At 37.5% G+C, this 24,330-nt stretch overlaps 1 protein-coding gene across 1 annotated transcript in view; it reads left to right on the top strand.

Annotated features, from left to right (window-relative positions):
* The window catches only part of LOC140227697 (SANT and BTB domain regulator of class switch recombination-like), a 53,357-nt gene that overhangs the window by 24,432 nt on the left and 4,595 nt on the right, over nt 1–24,330 (top strand). The window contains exon 19 of the mRNA XM_072308111.1: nt 154–221. Within this exon, the coding sequence (XP_072164212.1) occupies nt 154–221 (68 nt within the window). The remainder of the gene's footprint in view (nt 1–153; nt 222–24,330) is intronic.

The raw sequence follows: 24,330 nt of genomic DNA, 5'->3' as shown, positions 1-24,330 counted from the left end.
ATCACTGGATATTTCATATTTGCTACCTCCTCTCTCTCTCTCTTGCATATATGATATTACTGTACTGAGACTGCCATGTAGCATTTTTGTTTATGTTTTTTGTTTGTTTCCTTTATGTTTGTTTGGTGTTTTGTTTTGTTTTTTTTACTACAGGGAGAGGAAGGCGACAACCCATTCGCAGGAAACAGTCCAGCAAAAGCATTCTGGGAAGGGATAAGCAGGTATGTCACATCACACACAGTGCACATTAAGCTTTTTTTTTTTTTTTTTTGTTATTGATAATTGTAGGAATTTGAAGTAAGAAATATGCTTGAACAAAAACTTCATGGCACCTTGCATTCTATTGTATAAGAATGAAAGATTTATATTTTGTGTTTAAATACAGTCAAACCTGTCTGTAGCGGCCAACCAAGGGAGACGAAATGAGTGACCATTATAAACAGGTGGCTGCTATAGATAGGTTCTTTAACATGCTTTTTCTCTCGAAGGGAATTGGCTTTTATAGGGGTCATATACAGCAGGTGGCCGCTACAGACAGGTTTGACTGTATCAGATAATGCTAGCAGTTACCATAGCAATAGCCAAGAGCAGCCAGGACTTCTGCTCATTATCATTGTAAGTTATGACATTGAACTTGCTTGCCCCAGTTTCGATTGGCCATTTTTTGGAGTTGTCCATTCAGCAATCTTTCCACAAATATCAGCAACAATTCAGCCAAGAAATCTAAAACCTCGCAGCAAGATACATCAATATTAAAACTGTATAGTTATTTGTTCTTGTCTTTTATGTAATTTCATATTTAGTTTTCAAATTGCATGATTATGAAGGAATTGAAATTATATCACAGAGATTTTGAAGATGAAGATAGTGTGACCTGTCACCAAGATGCCCTGATAAAGTAGCAACATACAGAATCAGGGAAGCAAGAATATTGGTGGTCTTGGTGTAAATTATGAAAATAAACACTGGCTGACATTTCAAAATTTGAATATCCCAACTACCACATGACAGAATTCCAATGTGTAAGGAGATAGAATGGAAATATGGTCAATATACGGTTTGCTTGGAAGCATTTTTCCTGCACTTGCAAGAAAGTTGGCGATTAGTATAATTTTTGAATATGTACTGGTAGTAGGAAAAAAAGAAGACCTGCTGAACACAACCCCAAGTATACCTGGAATCATATAGTCAAGATTCGTGAATAATGAGATTTAGAGCCAGACAGGAAACTCATGAGGATTCTTATGTTTTAATGAGATATAAAGCACTTAACAGTTTTTGTCGGAAAAACACATACATTTTTTTTTTTTTTTCAGCTTTCTTTTTCAGAGATCTTTTACATGCTTGCACGTTTGTTGCCATGGTCTGCAAATACGTGTACGTGCTTGACAGCACTCTCACTTTATAAGCCTATTTTCTCAAAACTGTGTCCCTGCAATAGTTGTCTTTCTTTCCATATGTCATACGGGCTTTTCGTTACTGAAGTAGAATGGATTAACAATGGAATAACATTAGAAAGCTTAGAGCCTGTTGAATTGAATAATACCACCAAAAAGAAAAAAAGAACAAGAAAATGAGCATTGACTTAATCAGGATTTTGTGGTGACATTTCACATATAAGAAATCTTACTGTAAAACCAGAAATGTTCATGTACATTTTAGTTTTGCGAGAGTCAAGATTCACAAACTTAAAATGCACACAAAAGTTCTTGTTAACACTATATGCATTGGATGCCAGTGGCTATTCCCAAAATTTCATGTCGCGTATATTTCTTGCATGCTTTACAGAATTGGCTTAAGATTGATGACAGAGATGTGTTATTTGAGTAAACAAAGCTGTGACATAAGGATATTGAATCTAATACAGCAGTGGGATGTCGGGCCATTGTAATGTTGGTTCATATTGTTGTTGGGTTTGTTTGTTTGTTTGTTTGTTTGTTTGTTCGTTTTTTCATAATTTCTTTTTGTCATACTCTTTCTAGTTGTGTTCATTGGATTATTTTCTGTGCGTTTGATGTATCATTTGATGAGTCTTTGAAACATATACATACCCTCAATTTGGTACTCAAAATTCAGGTTTTAGATGACCTTTGACCCATGTTGTCATGGGGAAGTTTGCTGCAGAAATTATCATCTCATCATAAGGTGACTGTACTCTTCGACACCTATGAATTCAGTGCATGTTATATTGAAGAAAGATAGATTGAAATTTTTACATTCATCATTAAACTCTTCACATGCTCAGAAAGGAAGTAAGAATAGATAGATCTGGTCTCGCACGTAACCTTAGATGGTTGAGAATGGCAGTGGGCGATTTAGTAAGAGCCAAAGTTAGCTCACTTTAGAAGCGAGCTAAAGTCATGAGCAGTATAAAAGGGGTAACAGTCAATGAGGGATATATTTATGTTTTACTACAGAGATATAGCACAAGCCATAAACATGTAGTGTCTTGGGCAAGATGGGTTAATGCCAAAGAGGTTATATACTCACTACCTATAGAGGGCAGACTATGTGGAATGTCTGTTAGCACAGAGTGTTGGTATGCCCTACCAAGTAACAGTGGACTTCACTCTGCATGCGTGTGCTTAGACAAGGCTCTTGTCCTTTTTTTGTGTCCATATCGGCCTTTTATGTCGCCCTCTTGTGTTCACTGTCCACATAAGCCCATGAAAAAAGGACAAGGCAGCTTTGGCACCACCGCTGGATCTAATGAGGTTCATTGTCCCAGCCCATTGGCCTGTCTGTCATGCGCACCTTGACCATATGTGGCTTGCGTGTAAATGCCCTCCTCATGCTTTTACGTGCAGTAGGTCATGCTTGGTACCGTTGGCAAGCACTTCAGAGAGCCAATGAGAAATGTTCCTTTAGGGCTTTAGAACTTGTAACTTCCCATGCATATTATCTGCGATGCAATCTTAATACAAATCATCCAAAATATACCGGGCAGTATTTATGAAGCTGCCCTTTCTGTTTTTGAGCTGCAGGGGGCATTATTGCTTATTGGGAGGACGGAAAATACCACCTGGGTAGAGGGCTAGCGTGTGCTCTGCGCGCATACTGTGAGTCTGCACTGGTACCGTGGCTGCTCCATGTCTAACACTGCATGCTTGTATAAAGCTAGAAAGGAGCTCTGTCAGCCACCATGAGGGACAAGCCCAGCGTCTCACTCCGCACACTCAGAGCGCAATTGTACAGGGTCTATTGCAAGTTAGCACTCTATTACCCACTTGTTTATTACCTCTTTCATTAAATGCTCTATGTTGTATGATTTTAAAGTGTTCTTATCTATTTATTTACCATTTGCAGATGAAAAGCTTTTTAGTGCTGCAATATAGTTCTAAAATGCAAGTTAGGGATAGGAACAACAAATGTAAAAATTTGCATTAAGTATTGTTGAATATACCAAATCTGAACAATTGTTAGATAAAAATGTTTCTAAAAACTGTATACAGTTATATGGTTTATTGAGAAAAATGGTGATGTCTCTTTGTATTTTAGGCTTTATTGCAAAATTTTCATATGGTGGGATGTTTTGTGATGCAACTGACTTACTACGAACTGAAACTACTACTCCCAATGGTAAAATGTACCTTTAAAATGATTCCCAGAGTAATTTGAGATATCAGGGGACATGTCAAAGGACATTTTGATATCTGCAGTGGTTTGGAGTAGTATCATGTTTTACATTGTTTTGTGTGGATGTTATAATTTTTTGGGATGACCAGTTTCCCTTAGAGTTAGAGCTGACCCCACCCCTCCCCATCCTTGTCAGCCCCCCCCCCCCCCCCCCAAAAAAAAAAAAAACAGGTCAGTGCAAGCCTTGATGTGTGATGGAGGGAAGTGGAGGACGCAGAGTTTTAGTATTATTGAATGCATGCACATGCAAGTAAACATGACATTAATTACCACAAGATATCAAAGGTAAGTCCTACTGTTTACCATTGGGAGCAGTGATTTAAAAAATATTCTAGTTATTATTATTATTATTGTTGTTATTATTACCATTCTTACATACATGTATCGCATGATACCTCCTTTGATGTCACATGTTATCTCATTTATACATAGCCTACAATAGTATAGGCCTATGTGTACCCGGTAGGTCAGTTGTATCACAAAACATCCTACCATATAGAAATTCGCAATAAAGCAATGAAGTGAGATATCACTATTTTTCTCAGTAAACTGTAACTGTAGATGGTTCATTAGAGAAACAATTTCATACAACTATTGTTTACATTTTGTATATTTATCAATACTTAAAGGACAAGTTCACCTTCATTGACATAAGGATTGAGAGAATGTAGCAATATTAGTAGAACACATCATTGAAAGTTTGAGGAAAATCGGACAATCCGTTCAAAAGTTATGAATTTTTGAAGTTTTTGTGCAGTCACCGCTGGATGAGAAGACTACTGCAGTGTGCGATGTCACATGCGTACAACAATGTAGGGAAAATATAAAGAGAATTTCACAAAATTTCATCTTTTGAAAAAAGTACACATTCAATTGACTCGCTACTGACATATGTTATGGGTAATATTATTCCCAATTGCCTTTAGAAAGAGGCAAGTCAAGTGCTCTTTTATTATGCGAAAAAAGTGAAAATATGTTGAATTTTCTTTACACTTTCTTTATACTGTTGTACTCATATGACATCACGAGCCTTAGTAGTCTCCTCATCCAGCGTTTCCAACACAAAAATTTTAAAAATTCATAACTTTTGCATCGATTGTCCAATTTTCCTCAAACTTTCACTGATGTGTTCTACTAATATTGCTGCATTCTCTCAATCCTTATGTTTATGAAGGTGAACTTGTCCTTTAACATCGTTTATACTGATCAAAATGTGTACATAGGTTGCTTCTGTCCCTTACTCACATTTTAGAACTAGGTTTTTGTTTCATCTGCAAATGGTAGATAGAAAGACAAGTGTAGCAACCCCCTCCCATCATAATGTTTACCGAAGTACAGGTTGGAGCTGACTTCAACCTGCAACCAAATCATAGCATAGCAAATAAACAAGTGATCTGTCAACTACCCACTGTATTATGAGAAAGAGTTCCCACCTCCCTGGAAAGAGAGAAAGGAGAGAGAGGAGAGAGAGAGAGAGAGAGAGTTGATGGAGGAGGAAATGCCACACTAGTGTAAACAAAACATCCAACAAACATCCTGAGCCCCTCTGTAATCCCCACCCAATCCCTGGGCTAATTAGAGTGTAAACAATGACTGATTATGAATGGGCCATCACACTGAGGGAATGTTCCCAGGCCCAGCAGCAACAGATTCTGTGGCATTGACTTTTACTGCCTGATGACAGGTTCATTGACCCCCTTGAGGGGGGAGCTGTGGGGTCTGTTCACATGGGAGAAACACTGCTGTTTGCAGAGCTGTCAAGTCTCCCCCTCATTCTGCAGGAGTCTCCCTGAAAATGTCGAAATCTGTTCATGTCTGAATAAGAGAATGTCAAAATCTCCCTGATTTGGGAATTATTTTCGCCAACTGAAATGCATGTAGCACACAGATATCTCCCTGATTGCTGTGTGGAATCTCCCCGATTTGGATGTGAGAGTGTTGGCAGACCTGTGCTTGTGATTGTAGTAGAGGTATCCTGTGTGACTGCTGCAGCAAATGGAGAAATCTCCATTATTTTAATCAGCTGCTCAGTCCTTCAGGTCAGTGGATAAACTGGCTGTGCTTTCTTCTAGACACCTGCATTATATAATCTGTTTGTTACAGTCTTCTGTATTTTTTATCAATAAACACAAATCTAGAAGTATAAAAGCTGATGTAATAACATAAAGAGTGTGTGGCAAGAATGTATATAGAAATGTTTGTAAGTTTTGATGAACTTTATTCGCAAAATATACATGATGGACACACATGCAGTACATGGGTCTGCAAAGGTAGCCTAGTAATGTACTGGAATTTACAGTGAGCCCCGAAAAGAATTCAATTCAAAATCTAACGGTCAATAAAAATGTACTAAATGTTACCTTCCACTTTCAATACTTTATGGGAGTTTCTAAAATGATACTCTCTTCAACATACCACTGTGTGTATACAACTCTTCATTTAAGGCATGCAAATGGGATTCCCTACCTTTAACTTTTGGTACCAAACAAGTGATGTATTGTTATGATTGTAATTATTGACAATCTTCATAGATCATGAGTAAAAAAAAAAAAAAAAAAAAAAAAAAAAAAAAAAAATCTGAGTATCTTGCTTGGCATTTAACATTACCTTAGTAAATTTACTGTCAGTAGTAGTAATACCAAATGTGTGTTTATTTACACATGACAGTGCAGTGATGTTAATGTTTGCAGGGTTCAAACGATTTGGCATTTCTGTCACTCCCTTTTCATAATGTTAATCAAATCACAATTTAAGCTAAAAACTTGGTCTTTGTGTGCAACATTGTTTTTGTTTGTTTGTTTTTTAGGGGGAAATTCACCTCATGTGATTGCAATGATGAGAAATGCACAGATTGCACAAGAGTGTGGAATTTGTAGAATTTGTGTAGAATTCTAATGACTCTTTGACCCTCCCTCGGGGTATGAGAGTACAAACAAACAAACAATATATAAATATGTAACAGTATAACAGACCAGTGAGTACAATTTGTGTAGATTGTTCATAGTGACACAAAAGATATAAAAGATTATAGGCTTATAGTGTTTGAGAATACAAACGTGAGTGAAAGAAAAAGAGAAAATACACAGACCATCTATGTGTAAATGACAGTCTTTTGCAAGCGAAGCAAAGCAGACTGTTTCTTTATCCTACTGCTACAAGTACAGATGTGCAGATCCACTTCTGTTTGTACCATCTATGGTGCTTGAACATTTTTTTTTCTAAGGATTTTGAATATTGAATTTTTTAGATTTCAGTAATAACAATATTTAGATTTGAAAGACAAGAGATCATGAAATGCTGATATATTTACAAATCGTACAGGGAAAAAAACTAAAACCACTCTTGTGGTTCCAGACTACACAATCAATGACAACATTGGCCAGATATCAAAGTTCTTCCACAACCGTCATTTGCTTGTGGATAACTCGTTTCTCACTTAAAGGAATATTCATCCATCAAGAAACTGGTGCCAGAATTCTATTGCATCATTTGGTGGGATGAATTCTAGCCACGAAACCAACCCTGTTTTCACTAGGTGGTGTAACAAGCATGCATTGTTTCTTGAGGGGTGGGGCATGAAAGGGGATAAGTTCAAAACAAAGAGCTCCCGTGTGAACCAGCTCTCCTTGAAGGTGACAGTCACAAGTTTGTCATTTGTGGTTACCAGATACCAAGTACTTGTAGCTTCTCATATCAATCCCCCCTTATCTCCCCCTCCCCCATATCTCCTCCCCCCCCCCCATCTCCTCCCCCCCCCCCCCCATTACACACACTTTGTCTCAACTCCACCTTTTCTGGGTTCAAGTTCAAGTTCCCATTCTCCCCCTATTATGTTGGGTGACTCACTAATGCACCATCACCTTTCTCCTTTCTTGTAATCTGTTCTATGCATGCTGTCCTGCTTATCCTGTTATCTTCACTTCACATGATGGACTCTTGTTCCCTTTATGACATCATGTGTGGACAACAATGATTGTAAGAAAATTCAACATGCTTTCTCTTTTCTAGCGTAATAAAAGAGCACTTGACTGACCGCTTTCAGAAAGCGGGGGGAATAATAACGACCCTTGCCTTAACATAATAAATAAAGTATGTCAGTATCAAGTTGGTAGAATTTGTGATTTTCATGAAAAAAATGAATTTTTGTGGAATTATCTTTGTTTTTAATAGTGTTGTCCACTCGCACATGACGGTCATGAACTGTAGTAGTCTCCTCATCCAGTAATAAGCCAGTTCGGAGTTCCACTTTGCGCATGAGCAGAAACAAGGTCATTCGGACCAACAGGCATGTTGGTTTTTAAATTTACTGGGATAAGCATCTGTCATGTAATGATTATTCATGTAATCCTTATAAATGCCGCTTGCCAGCACATCCACCTGACAGCAAAAGTGGTATTTGGCAATATCAATAGAAAGAGATTGTCAATACATCCAATGCAAAATAATGAAATGGATGCTTTCTCAAGTGTGAATTGACAGATCATTCTGCTCATCTGGTCTACGCAAGTTTATTCTTTGTTTGAACGGGATTGATGAATCCCATAAATTGTTACGTAAAGCTTATGCATTATGTCGCTCTGAAAACGAGTGAAGTGCCCCTAACCAACTGAGAAAAAAGAAAGGTCATTTGTACCAATGTGCCCATGAGCTAACTCCGAACTGGCTTATTACACCAAAACTTTAAAAATTCATCACTTTTGCATCGATTGTCCGATTTTCCACAAACTTTCACTGATGTGTTCTACTAATGTTGCTGCTTTCACTCAATCCACATTGCGCTTTGGGTTTTGGTTTCCTTTAAAGGTAGGGAATACCTTTTACAGACCTCCCAAAATGCAGCAAAACATTAAATATGAACCTCAGGGGACTTGTTTAGGCCACAGCTGAGAAATTTGGAAGTCAACAGTTATCTACAATTTGAATAATGCACAAAACTCAACTACTCAGTGGTTCTGTGTGTCAGCCACACTTAAGCCTTTTTGTTGCAGTCTTCTGTATTTTTTATCTATAAACACAAATCTAAAAGTATAAGAGCTGATGTAATAACATATAGAGTGTGTGGCAAGAATGTATATAGAAATGTTTGTAAGTTCTGATGAACTTTCTTCTCAAAATATACATGATGGACACACATGCAGTACATGGGTCTGCAAAGGTAGCCTAGTAATGTACTGGAATTTACGGTGAGCCCCGAAAAAAATTCAATTCAAAATCTAACGGTCAATAAAAATGTACTAAATGTTACCTTCCACTTTCAATACTTTATGGGAGTTTCTAGAATGATACTCTCTTCAACATACCACTGTATTTATACAACTCTTCATTTAAGGCATGCAAATGGGATTCCCTACCTTTAATATATCCTTTTCAAAGATTCCTTCCTTTGTTCTACTTTCTCTCCCTTTTCTGTCAGTGTGTCTCTGTGACTTTTCCCTTTGTTGTCAAGTTTCAGGTTTAAAATTGGGAAGATCGGCTTCTTTTCTTCTGCAGTAATTTGATTGCAATTGCACTGGTTTTAGGGGTATACACATGTCAGTACCAATTCCCTAATATTATGATTATCTGCATGTCATTGTCATGTTCCATACTTCATAGATTGATACAGAAATAAAACGAAATGTAAGTAATAGCCCTTTAAGAATTGTTTGTTTGATTGATATTGACCGACAATGAGATCGATATAGCCACTCTCATAGTCGAATACTGTCGCTGCTTTGTACTGGAACCACTGCTGCGCACTTAGTGCCAATGACAAGCACAGCACAAGTTATTGACATCTCACGAACTGACTTAGAGGAAATCCACCTCAAAATTGAATAAATTTCAAAAGAAAGAGAAAATTTTCCTTACAAAACTATACAAAATGACAAAAATTGGATAAGAAATAAAGAAGATATGACATTTTGAAATGTCACATTTTTTTTAACACACATCTTGACCAGTTGTTACGAATATTCAAATTAGCAAGTTGATGATGTCATGCTGTCACAATTTTTCATTCAGAAATGACAAAAATCTCAAATTTTAGCTGTATAGGCACTAAATATTAAACTTGACTTAAATTGACCCAAAATAGAAAAGAACAGATGCTAACTCTGATATATACATGTATCTTGGTATGGGAACATGCTTTTACTTGCATTAGCTAAAAATAACATTTCTTCAGAATTTTATATATGTATATTTAATACATAAAAAATTGTAACGCTATGCACCATCAGCTTACTGTATTGAATATTCATAAGACTGGTCAAAAAAGGTTTTCTGAAAAAAGTTTGAAATTTCAAAATGTCATATCTTCCTTCTCTTATCCAATTTTTGTCATTTTGGTATCGTTCTGTTGGAAATGTCGTCCTCTTTCTTTTGAAGTTTATTTACTTTGGGGGTGGATTTCCTGTTTAAAGTTAAAAGTTATAGTCCACTACGATGATTGGAATACAATATATGTCCTGTCGTGTACATGCACGATAATGGATGAACGTGTGTTTGTTTTAAGTGAAATTTGGCACTGAAAATACATGAAAACAGGGGAAAAAAGATGTCAGCCAGTCCACATCCGGTGAGATCATTCCAAATAATCGAGGTCCTACTGTATATTCTCAACTATTGCCCACAAAATTAGTTGTACCATGAAGCTACTAAATTCATGGTTGTACCATTTATGGGCCAGTATACAGAGAGAACCCTTCTTTGCCATTTTTTATATCAAGTAGTGGGAGTAGATAACATACTGGTGTGAATAGGGGCATGGTTGGCACATTTGGTCTGGGTGTGAGATTTATGGATGGTGCTGGCCAGAATCACACCTGATTCCTAAGAAATTAGGTGGATTGGAGGGTCTGCTCAGAATCAATTTGACTCATAGCTGTCAACAGCACTGCTGAATCAGTCAGGTCATGGGGTCATTTTCTATCTTTTTTCATTTTTTTTTTTTTGGGGGGGGGGGTGGGAGGGTCAGTGTGTTCAATCATGGACCTACAGGGCTCACACCCATAAATACAAGGGAATGCCCCAGGCCCCTTCACAAATTCGTACCAAAGATACCAAAATAAATGAAGAAAAAAATTTATTAAAAATCAATGATGTAGTTTGGCAAAAAACTGAATAGCTGTAGATATTGAGTATGAATTCCTCTACAAATTGCATTTTGGTTAGAAGATGAAAGCTTTTCTGGTGGAATTTGAGGGGACTATATTTCATTGTGTACGTGTACGGAAAATGGGTGACTTTTTGAGTGACAAGAACTCGTAGTCTGGCTTTTCGGACCCCTGAACAGAATTTGAACTGAATTATCCACCCTGAGAATTTGATGGATGAAAGGGTACATCTAACTTATCCAGGTTAGTGAAGCTGAAACACCTCATTTCTCCCAGCTATTTTACAGAATTTTTTGAAATTTGATTTTTAACACACGTCCCTATGGGGAAATATTTATGGGTGTGAGCCCTATAGAGGATGCATGCAATGCACACAAGTCTATGGGAAGTATTCATCCCATACAAACTCTGCTGGTTTATGTTGATGTATTGTGTCAGATCTCTTCCTCCCTCCCCCCTTCCCCTTCCTACCCCCCCCCCTCTCTCTCTCCTCTACCCCCCCCCCCCCCCTCCTTACTCTGTTTGGCTATAATTAGGTGATCCGAGTATCCTCTCGGATCACCTTCTGTATCTGTACCGATTCTTTGTTCTTCTTCTTAGGTGATCCGAGTATCCTCTCGGATCACCTTCTGTATCTGTACTGATTCTTTGCTCTTCTTTTTAATCTTCTTTATTTCTGGACAAAATTTGTGCAGAGGTTAGCTCAGAAAGTGCACTGCCTCTCAATGTCAAACTTATACCATATATGTATCATGTCGCAAAGACGACAGCGCAAGTAAAATAATAGTGATCAGTCGACCGTGACGTCACTATGACGTCATTATATGAAAACACATTTTCATTCATATCTCATTATTGGAATGGAATTTTTCAATGAAATTTACGTCACATATATTTCAAGTCAAGCGCATTCTACTCATATTATCAAAATTCACATTTATTATTAAAAAGTGCGCGTACGCGCGCGTTGAAATATTTGTATGCTCAAATCGAGCTCAAATTTTTTTTGCACACGTTTCAGACCATTTGGAGCATTTTTTGAAAAATTGAAAAAATTGGACGGACGCGTACGCGCGCGCACATATACGCACGCACAGCTCATATGCAATAGAAATTTCCCATTTTTTCACACGGATCGGATGTCTGAAATGTCAAGGAATGTTTCTACCAAGTTTCAAGTCAATCCGACTCAATATGACGTCATACGGGCCCGTCAAAGTTGAAATTCCGCGCGCGCGACAATGGCGATATACAGTGCAACAATGCCAAAAAACCGCCAATTTTAAATCCGATTTTACTCGTCAGGATGGACGGTGACCCCCCATTTTCTTTACATATTTTGAAAGCTGATGAGTTGCACATATCATTTCATGGGTTGGCGATACTGAAAAAGATGACTAAAAGATATCAAATTTCTTGATAAAGTAAAAAAAGTAAATTTTCAAAATGACGTCATCAAATTTCAAGTTCACTCGAGCGTATCTCACTTATCCTTTGCCAATTTTCACACAAATTTCAGTATGTTGTAGCTTATTAAATGCTTTTTCATTAATATAATAACAGCATTTTGATTGGATGACGGCATCACATCGTAAAAATGGATTCAAAGTAATCTTGTCAAATTTGACCAGTTTACGTGTTATCTCTATGGGAGTGCAGTTTTTCTGGAAATGAAAATTGACATGACTATCTTTATCGAGCACTATCTCACTTATGCTTCGGTGAATTTCTCCCAAATTTTAGTATGTTGCAGCTGAGACTTTGGGCTATCGTAATTGTGCCCTTTGTTTTTTCATAGGACGTCGGCATCACGTCAAAAAATTTGGTTGAAATTAAAGCTTATCTTCGATGTATTGAGATATTTCTTTCTTTCTGCAACTTTCTTTGCAATAACTCAAAAGACAGCCCTTATCACCCCCATATTTTGCACATGTTTAGTTCATGTTACGTACATTATTTGATAAAATAACAACTACTTGATCGGACACCATCTTGGGTATGTAAATTAGGGTCAAAGGTCATAAATATTTCATCCTGTATCTTGATAAATACATGTCCTTTCTTTCCCATATTTTGCACACGTAAAGACCATGTTACAAGGATCATTTCACAAAATAACCACTTTTTGCTCAGATGCCATCTTGTCTGTGCAAAGTGGGGTCAAAGGTCATTTATGTACTTTTTTTCTGTATCTTCGTTATGACGTGTTATCTCTATGGGAGGGAATTTTTCTAGATGTGAAAGTTGACATGATTGTCTTTATCGAGCACTAGCTCACTCACCCTTCGGTGAATTTCTCCCAGATTTTAATATGTTGTAGCTGAGACTTTGCGCTATCGTTACGTGCCTTTTGTTTTTTCCATACGATGTCTTGATCATGCTAAAAAACTTGGTTGAAATTAAAGCTTATCTTCGATGTATTGAGATATTTCTTTCTTTCTGCAACTTTCTTTGCAATAACTCAAAAAAAAACAGCCTCTATTACCCCCATATTTTGCACATGTTTAGTTCATGTCACGTACATTATTTCATAAAATAACAACTACTTGATCGGACACCATCTTGGGTATGTAAATTAGGGTCAAAGGTCATAAATGTTTCATCCTGTATCTTGGTGAATACTTGTCCTATCTTTCCCATATTTTGCACACGCAAGGACCATTTTACAAGAATCATTTCACAAAATAACTACTTTTTGCTCAGATGCCATCTTTGGTGTGCAAAATGGGGTCAAAGGTCAAATATACTTCAGTCTGTATCTTCGTTAGTGCATACGGAATTCGGTACCAAAGATGGCAGGTCTGACTCCCTTTTCTAAATGAGACTGCAAACATCACATGGCCAATTTCCTCTCAACACAGATGAAACCTGTATAGTCATGCCTATTGGGATCAGGACTCAAATCATTGATTTCCCAAGAGATCGGATCACCTAATTTGTCAGTGTTGACAAATTCCGAGTCTAGTTCTTCTTCTTCTTCTTCTTTATTTCTGGACAAAATTTGTGCATCTATTAACTCAGAAAGTTCTCATAGTATCAATTTCAAAATTATACCATATATGTATCGTGTCCCAAAGTCGACAAATTTTATAAAATCATAGTGATCAGTCAACCGTGACGTCACTATGACGTCATTATATGAAAACACATTTTCATTCATATCTCATTAATGAAAAAGAATTTTTCAATGAAATTTACGTCACATATATTTCAAGTCAAGTGCATTCTAGTCATATTATCAAAATTCATATTTATTATTAAGAAGCGCGCGTACGCGCGCGTTGAAATATTTGTATGCTCCAATCGAGCTCAAATTTATTTTGCACACGTTTCAGACCATTTGCAGCATTTTTTGAAAAATTGAAAAAATTGGACGGGCGCGTACGCGCGCGCGGATATACGCACGCACAGCTCATTTGCAATAGAAATTTCCCGTTTTTTCACTTTGATTGGATGCCTGAAAAGTCAAGGAAGATTTCTACCAAGTTTCAAGTCAATCCGACTCAATATGACGTCATACGGGCCCGTCAAAGTTGAAATTCCGCGCGCGCGTCAATGGCGATATACAGTGCAACTATGCCAAAAAACCGCCAATTTTAAATCCGCTTTTACTCTTCAGGATGGACGGTGACCCCCCATTTTCTTTACATATTCTGAAAGGTGATGAGTTGTACATGTCATTTCATGGGTTGGCGGTACTGAAAAAATGATTGAAAGATATCAAATTTCTTAATAAAATAAAAAAAGAAAATTTTCAAAATGACGTCATCAAAATTCAAGTTCACTCGAGCGTATTTCACTTATCCTTTGCCGATTTTCACACAAATTTCAGTATGTTGTAGCTTATTAAATGTTCTTTCATTTATATAATAACAACATTTTGATTGGATGACGGCATCACCTCGTAAAAATGGATTGAAAGTAATCTTGTCAAATTTGACCAGTTTACGTGTTATCTCTATGGGAGTGCAGTTTTTCTGGAAATGAAAATTGACATGACTATCTTTCTCGAGCACTAGCTCACTTACGCTTCGGTGAATTTCTCCCAAATTTTAATATGTTGTAGCTGAGACTTTAGGCTATCGTAATGTGCCCTTCGTTTTTTCATATGACGTCGGCATCATGTCAAAAAATTTGGTTGAAATTAAAGCTTATCTTCGATGTATTGAGATATTTCTTTCTTTGTGCAACTCTCTTTGCAATAACTCAAGAAAGACAGCCCCTATCACCTCCATGTTTTGCACATGTTTAGTCCATGTTACGTACATTATTTCATAAAATAACAACTACTTGATCGGACACCATCTTGGGTGTGTAAATTAGGGTCAAAGGTCATAAATGTTTCATCCTGTATTTTAGTAAATACATGTCCTATCTTTCCCATATTTTGCACACGTAAAGACCATGTTACAAGAATCATTTCACAAAATAACCACGTTTTGCTCAGATGCCATCTTGTCTGTGCAAAGTGTGGTCAAAGGTCAATTGTACTTTTTTCTGTACCTTCGTTATGACGTGTTATCTCTATGGGAGGGAATTTTTCTAGATGTGAAAGTTGACATGATAGTCCTTATCGAGCACTAGCTCACTTACCCTTCGGTGAATTTCTCCCAGATTTTAATATGTTGTAGCTGAGACTTTGCGCTATCGTCAGTGTGCCTTTTGTTTTTTCATACGATGTCGGGATCATGCTAAAAAACTTGGTTGAAATTAAAGCTTATCTTCGATGTATTGAGATATTTCTTTCTTTTTGCAACTTTCTTTGCAATAACTCAAGAAAAACAACCTCTATCACCCCCATATTTTGCACATGTTTAGTTCATGTCACGTACATTATTTCATAATATAACAACTACTTGATCGGACACCATCTTGGGTATGTAAATTAGGGTCAAAGGTCATAAATGTTTCATCCTGTATCTTGGTGAATACATGTCCTATCTTTCCCATATTTTGCACACGCAAAGACCATGTTACAAGAATCATTTCACAAAATAACCACTTTTTGCTCAGATTCCATCTTCGGTGTCCAAAGTGGGGTCAAAGGTCAAATATACTTCATTCTGTATCTTCGTTAGTGTATACGGAATTCGGTACCAAAGATGGCAGGTCTGACTCCCTTTTCTAAATGAGAATCCAAACATAACACGACCAATGTCCCTAATCTCAGATGAAAACTGTATGGTCATGCCTTTTGGGATCAGGACTCAAATCATTGATTTCCAAAAAGATCGGATCACCTAATTTGTCAGTCTTGACAAATTCCGAGTCTAGTTTGTTTTCTTATTATGTTGTTGTGTTGTTGTGGTATAGATAGATCTTTGTACATAGCAGTCATCAGTATCACACAACTTTGAATGACTGTGTTATTTTAATTTTATTTTAATTTTCTTTGTTTGGCTACCACTGGAACAGGTCAAAATTCATAAAGTTAGTCTGTTTGACAAAACAAAGTCTTTTCAAGTATTTTGTAGGCAATAATGTGATGATGACACCCCCATAATCAAAGATTACTGCCTGCATCTAGGTATTCATCTTATGAAGAACTGATCAACACTACATTTTTATTTTTTTTAAAAAAACCTCAAAGGGTGTGAGTTTCAAAAGTGTCCCTTTGAGAAGCTTTATAACCCTAGAATGTGTAATTTCCCATATGATGTAGGTGCAAATATCATCAAAAACACATTTATAATGTTTAAAAGTCAAATGAGAAATATGACCTTCACTATAGGGCTCACACCCATAAATACAAGGGAATGCCCCAGGCCCCTTCACAAATTCGTACCAAAGATACCAAAATAAATGAAGAAAAAAATTTATTAAAAATCAATGATGTAGTTTGGCAAAAAACTGAATAGCTGTAGATATTGAGTATGAATTCCTCTACAAATTGCATTTTGGTTAGAAGATGAAAGCTTTTCTGGTGGAATTTGAGGGGACTATATTTCATTGTGTACGTGTACGGAAAATGGGTGACTTTTTGAGTGACAAGAATTCGTAGTCTGGCTTTTCGGACCCCTGAACAGAATTTGAACTGAATTATCCACCCTGAGAATTTGATGGATGAAAGGGTACATCTAACTTATCCAGGTTAGTGAAGCTGAAACACCTCATTTCTCCCAGCTATTTTACAGAATTTTTTGAAATTTGATTTTTAACACACGTCCCTATGGGGAAATATTTATGGGTGTGAGCCCTATAGAGGATGCATGCAATGCACACAAGTCTATGGGAAGTATTCATCCCATACAAACTCTGCTGGTTTATGTTGATGTATTGTGTCAGATCTCTTCCTCCCTCCCCCCTTCCCCTTCCTACCCCCCCTCCCCCCTCTCTCTCTCCTCTACCCCCCCCCCCCCCCCCTCCTTACTCTGTTTGGCTATAATTTGTTTTCTTATTATGTTGTTGTGTTGTTGTGGTATAGATAGATCTTTGTACATAGCAGTCATCAGTATCACACAACTTTGAATGACTGTGTTATTTTAATGTATTTCTTTGTTTGGCTACCACTGGAACAGGTCAAAATTCATAAAGTTAGTCTGTTTGACAAAACAAAGTCTTTTCAAGTATTTTGTAGGCAATAATGTGATGATGACACCCCCATAATCAAAGATTACTGCCTGCATCTAGGTATTCATCTTATGAAGAACTGATCAACACTACATTTTTATTTTTTTTAAAAAAAACCTCAAAGGGTGTGAGTTTCAAAAGTGTCCCTTTGAGAAGCTTTATAACCCTAGAATGTGTAATTTCCCATATGATGTAGGTGCAAATATCATCAAAAACACATTTATAATGTTTAAAAGTCAAATGAGAAATATGACCTTCACTATAGGGCTCACACCCATAAATACAAGGGAATGCCCCAGGCCCCTTCACAAATTCGTACCAAAGATACCAAAATAAATGAAGAAAAAAATTTATTAAAAATCAATGATGTAGTTTGGCAAAAAACTGAATAGCTGTAGATATTGAGTATGAATTCCTCTACAAATTGCATTTTGGTTAGAAGATGAAAGCTTTTCTGGTGGAATTTGAGGGGACTATATTTCATTGTGTACGTGTACGGAAAATGGGTGACTTTTTGAGTGACAAGAACTCGTAGTCTGGCTTTTCGGACCCCTGAACAGAATTTGAACTGAATTATCCACCCTGAGAATTTGATGGATGAAAGGGTACATCTAACTTATCCAGGTTAGTGAAGCTGAAACACCTCATTTCTCCCAGCTATTTTACAGAATTTTTTGAAATTTGATTTTTAACACACGTCCCTATGGGGAAATATTTATGGGTGTGAGCCCTACAGTGTAGATCCATGGTTCAACCATGGAGCTACCAAAACCCGTTTGGTAGCTCCATGGTTCAACCAAAGCTACTTTTGTCTTTGAAGTGATTAGATTTGTTCCCCCTGTTCAGATGCAAGCCAGTTTATACCAAAACTTGATAAAAAAACGATGTATAAAGTAGAATTATTGTTTAGCCCACATCCCGTTCAGACACTAATTCCGACCATTCCAGAAATTGTGTAGTTGTGCAGTTTCTCACTGCACATGTTGTTATGGTCATGAGTGACAGGTACAAGGTCACCTTCCATTAAGCCCCGCCCAGTTATGCCATTCTGTGGTTGCCATACGTTCAGATGCACAATGAACACGATGGAATGCTAATTCATTAAGAAGTTCTAGTTCGAAACGATGCTATGACCGTCGTTTTGCTTTATATCGTTTCATTATATGTTGTTTCGTTAGTCAGCATTCATTGCTTTATATCATTTCATTATATGTCGTTTCGTTAGTCAGCGTTCAGACGTATAAATTCATTGTATAAAGCTATACCATTCTAATATAAATTTTTTGCGTCTGAACACCTTGTAAGTTACACTGCAAGCCTAGGGTATCCCCTAGTCAAGCTCACATGTAGTCTGGTCAAGGAGGTGCTCGCCTAGTACCTCCTTGGTCTGGCTCTGTCCCTTTTCCTTGGTTCGATATTTTGCCAATTGTGACAAACCAGGGAGGTGAGAAGAAAACCAAGAGAAGGCACAAATTTTCTGATTGCAATAAACATGAGACTGCGCATCAATTTTTTCTCGCATATTGCAGTTCTCGGCATATTGCAATCCTCGGGCGTCACGCCCTCTTTTGACTTGTTGCATACCACTGAATCGCCACTGCGAGTAAACAGAGTCCAGAAGTTAGACTAACTCACATGGTGTGAGAGCTTCTTGTGCATGCCATGTGAACTTTTTTTTTTTTTTATGGAAAAGAGAGAGAGAGAGGAGGGAGGGGAGGGGTGGGGAATAGGGAATCAGGGTATTAAAGTACCATTCAGTGACCGGTCGAACACTGGTGTCGAAAAATCGAATATTGCGTGGAAATCCCGTCGCCCGTCGCCTATTCCAACGGAAAAATGAATAAAATATCAATATCCTATTTTCAACTGAAAATGGAACACAGGATAATGGATTTGCTCTTAAATTCTGTTTTTCACGTTTCATTATAATGAAATGTCAAAAAATGACTCAAAATCCTATTTTCTGAACATTTCAAAAAATAGGAAATGAAAAACAGGATATCGGTTCGATATTCGTTTTTCCATTTTCCATTTGCAACGAGCGACGGGATATTGAAGACCGCCCCCAACGGCCACTTTATTTCGACACATAAATCAGTGGTAGCGGGTCGGTATTATTCGGCGTCTAGAAGAAGAAGACTATACCTTGGCGACGATATGCTACGCACCTCATCAAACTATCCAGCCGGTGTAGTAGGCGATTATGTCCCCCCTGGAGAAACACTCCGGGGGACCAAATCTCCGTGTCAGGTTTCAGGATTTAATGTCTTAGGATGTGATATCCTGATTTCAACCGGCGATATGGTCCTAGGTCTTTTCAACACTGACGGAAATAGTGTCCCTACTCCCACACACAGCAACTCTGCCAGCAGCGAGAGCGCCAGTGGCCGATGTGTACTGCGACAGTACAGGACACTGGGTCGAAATTTAATCATTTTAAATCTACATTTCAAGTGGTGTCTGTTTGGTACCATGACCGTATCTATTAATAGTTGAGTGGAAGTTCTGATGTGATTTGGATAACAAAATTACACTTCATATCCGAATATTAGTGTTTGATTCCAGACTTACGTGGTGACTTAAGTCGCTGCGTTCTACATAACATTCAGTCCCATACATTCCTATTTTTGCTGGGCAAGAAAATCGTCCTAATATTGGTATGTACACGTTGTATCACTTGAGTATGTTTCTGTTTTATTTAGTGGTGCTTACACTGTGGTGGTGGTGGTGGTGGTGGGGGGGGGGGGTTCAAAGTTAACCCCATCCCCATTACCATGCAACGTTTCACAAGTTCTACGTCTGCATTCTGAATGCCACCATGGGTACGACTTTCGTGAAATTCATTTTGGAAAAAATAATAATGATAATACACCTGCAGTCACTACGTGTATTCTGTATGGCGCACATATTCAATGTTGGTGCCAAAGGCGCTTTGAAAAGGAAGGAAGAAAGAAAAATATACACACATTACCTAGGCCTACATGTACAAAACATGACAACAGGGAAGTAAATGACAAAAAAAAAAAAGGAAACATAATCCCTGACAAGATTTTTTTAAAAATATATATATCATGGATTGCAGTTATATGTAATCCTCAACACGTAATACGTCCCTAGTTTAGATTTGAATGTTCCTGTAGATGGAAGTTGGCGCAGTGGAATATGTTACAGTTTGCATGATCCTATGACCGAGAGAGAGAGAGAGAGCGATCCCCATCCATGTTAATTTCTTGGTATTAGAATGGACAGTGCATCTCACATGAAGAACGTATAGGCTTCGTCTCCGCTTCAATGTGTATTTGGGAATCGTACAGAGACTTGCAAGTATGCGGGGAAAGAGAGTGAACTGAATGATGTACTAATAACAGAATCTTAAAAATGATATTTTTTTTTTCAACGTAAAGAACGGAAGATTGGTGATATGTTATCAAACTTTTTTTGTGACAGGCGGGAGGAATAATGTTGGTATTGTTGAAGTTTTATAACATCTCCCTGTGGAGATTACATAGCAGCAAATTCGAAAAAAAAAATCCAAATGAGAAAATATAAAAAGAAAAAAAAAGAAAAAACATTCATTTTGCGGATTTAGAGAATATCTTTTTTATGAAACTTAAATTATGCAACTGCATGATATCTAATACTCCGCTGAACTTGAATAATATGATTTGGAAAAGACATTTCCTGGACCCCTATAACATCTATAACGGACTGTTTTTGATGGAATGATGTAAAATTGCTAGCAATGCGAACAAGTAAGGCGCTCTCGTGATAGTCGTTCTTACTTAGCATGTCATTTGAATCTAATAGTAAATAAGAAAAATTAAGCTTTACCATTAGTCAGCTTAAGGTCATTGGATGCAAACTAGATTTTCAGGTCTGGGAAACATTCTTCAAGACAGTTTTGCATTGGCGGATGACACGGTAAACGTAGTATAGGTTTTAAGACACAAAGATTTTTATATCATCTGCATAACAATGATAACTACTACAATGTTAGCGAAATACACTTCACTGATTTATTGTGCACAAGTAAAAAAGATAGCGGGCTTCCAACAATACCCTTTCCTGGCTTTGGTGCATAAAACATTGCCAAACTTGTGCAGTAGCTTTATGACCAGGGGTAAAATAACAAATGTGATTCTGACGTACCACTGGGATTGTTCAGAGAAATGGGACTAATCAAGGACGGTTTCCTCGATACCCAAATATTTCAACCTTTGAGTCTGCATAGCGTGATTTACTGTGCCACGAGCTGAGCTCATATCAAGCATGATAACAACAGTGATATTCCCATAATCCAATTCTCTGAGCACAATAATGTATGTTAAATTGACTAGCAGTGTTTCCACATCATTCGACCAGGCTAAATTGCAGATCTAAATGGATAAAAGAAAACCAATCTTGCAGATAGTTGTCAAATTTTGATAAATAGCAACTCTTTTACAATCCTGTGGGAATACACCTTATCTCAGGCTGGCATGTTTGTGATTCTTATAATAACGGGTATAATACCAAAACTGTGCTACAATTCTGAACCAAATCAGTTGTCAGTGGCGTATCCAGGGAAACGGCGCCCTGGGCAAGCACGAAAATCTGCGCCCCTAATTTCTGAAAAAGTGTTCAACCTAAACCCCATCCCGATAGAGACTTTATGCTTTTTCATATCATATGCTTTTGAGGTCTTTGAGGGTGATTTAAATGTAATAAATTTTGGCGATTGAGCGCAACGAGCGAGCCGAAAATGTTTGTATTTCAGCTTATAAAACATGGAATTCTTGTCATTTCAGCTTATTTAATCTTACAATAGACCAGTTCGTAATTACACTCTGCGCATGAGCAGAAAAGGTCATTTTTACCAACAGGCATTTTGTTTGTAAATTCATTGAGATAAGCATCCGTGATGCAATAATTATTCATGTGATCCTTATATAAATGAGGCTTGCCAGCACATCCACCTGACAACAAGACTGTTATTTCGCAGTCATCGCTATAAGGAAATAGGCTGTCATTGCATTCAAATACAAAACATGAATTCCATAAATTCTTACGTCGGGCACGCTTATGCATTATGCCCCCTTTGAAAACGAGTGAAGTGCCTAACCAGCAGAGAAAAAAAAAAGGTCATTTGTACCAATGTGTAAATGAGGTAATTACGAACTGGCTTATTCTAATCAAGATATAGTGACGGCCTTATAGATAACGATTTATACCAATAAACTGAGGACTTGAAAAAAATACTCCATCTTAGTACGCGCGAGTGAGCTGAAATTTGCATAGGCCTATTTCCGCGTCATCATCACATTTTGTTCTTACATTTTTTATGACAGATATTAGGCGAGCGAGCCGAAAATTTTTGTTTCCCAGCTTACAAAACATGGAATTCTTGTCATTTTTGCTTATTAAATCTTACAATTCTAGTCAAAATAATAATAATGACGGCGTTATAGATAACGATTTATACCAACAAACAGAGGACTTGAAAAAAATCCTCTGAATTAGTACGAGCGAGTGAGCCGAAATTGTATATTTCTGCGTCATCATTACGTTTTGTTCTTATTTTGTTTTGTTTTTTTTGCCCCTCCCCCCCCCCCATGTTCGAAACAGTTGGCGCCCTCCTTTGATCCAATCGGCGATCTCTTCAGAATAAAAGAAATTGCAGCCGCTGCTACGTGAAACATTTTGCCTGTTAAATATAAAATGACATGTGTGAACACAATATACATTGTCATTTTATCCGCGTCATCATCATGTTTGGTTTTTATCTTATTTGATTTGGTTTACTGCCCCCCCCCCCCCCCCCCCCCCCCCCCCCCCCCGGTTGGGTCGAGGGTTGTTTTTTTTTCTTCTTCTTCTTCTTCTTCTTGGTTTTTTTTTTTTTTTTTTTTTTCGTTTTTTTTTTTCGTTTTTTTTTTTCGTTTTTGTCGCCCCGAAGAAGTGGCGCCCGGGACAAGTGCCCCCCTTGCCCCCCACACCGATACGCCACTGTCTGTTGGGATTGTATTTAGTTCACGTGATTTGTTTGGTGAGTTCTTGATTAATAAGTTAATGTTCTATACCATCTATAGTGACATACTGTAACTCACTCAATTCTTACTTGGCCTCACAGACAATGTCATCTGACTGTACGATGGAAGTTTGGAAAGACTGTTGAATTGTCAGGATTCTACCAACAAAATTCTGATTAAAACAATTTTCAAGCTCAGTCTGATCACCATGAGTGAGGTATTTTGGTAAAAGTTAAAGCAATAACAGCTTTATACAGTTTCTTTGTGTCTTTCCCACAATCCGTAATACTTTTGAATGGTAATTTGATGAAGACTTAATGAAGGCATTTACATCATGTATTGCTTTTGAGTACAATATCTGCTTGTGAAATTCCCGTTTTATGGACCTTAATTTCGTTTTATTTGTCAGCGAAGATTTGCTCGAGCTATTTCTTGGGTATGGTACCAGAAAGCGTTGGGGTGAATAAACCTTGAGCCGTTTCTCATGCGCTAATATTTATCAACCTTCCGCTGCCCGCCTTGTTACACTTGCCAAGAAACGTGAACACATAATGATAATGATAATGATAATGAATAACATTTATATAGCGCTTAATACTGATGTTTCTAAGCGCATCAAATCGGGGAAAATAATATATATAACGTAAAAACAAAATACAGCATTATGTACATATTATGATAACGACAGCAACAACAACAACAGCAAGATTAAGGTTGTGTAAACAGATGAGTTTTCAACAATGACTTAAACCTATCAACATTTTCAGCGTTACGAATATAAAAAGGGAGTTCATTCCAAAGAAGTGGGGAAATAACTGAAAAGGCCCTATCACCATAACGTGTACAGGTGCGGGGACCACGTGATAATTGGAGAGCGGAGGAAGAACGAAGAGAACGGGTTGAAGTGGAGGAGCGGAAGGAAATTAGATCTTTAAGATAAGATGGGGCAAGATTATTACATATCTTGTAAACAATAAGGAGGATTTTAAAAGTGATACGTTGATGGATGGGAGCCAGTGGAG

Source organism: Diadema setosum, chromosome 4 (genome assembly GCF_964275005.1).
Source record: "Diadema setosum chromosome 4, eeDiaSeto1, whole genome shotgun sequence".
In the NCBI taxonomy this organism is placed as follows: domain Eukaryota; kingdom Metazoa; phylum Echinodermata; class Echinoidea; order Diadematoida; family Diadematidae; genus Diadema; species Diadema setosum.
This window is presented reverse-complemented; position numbering and strand designations above follow the sequence as displayed.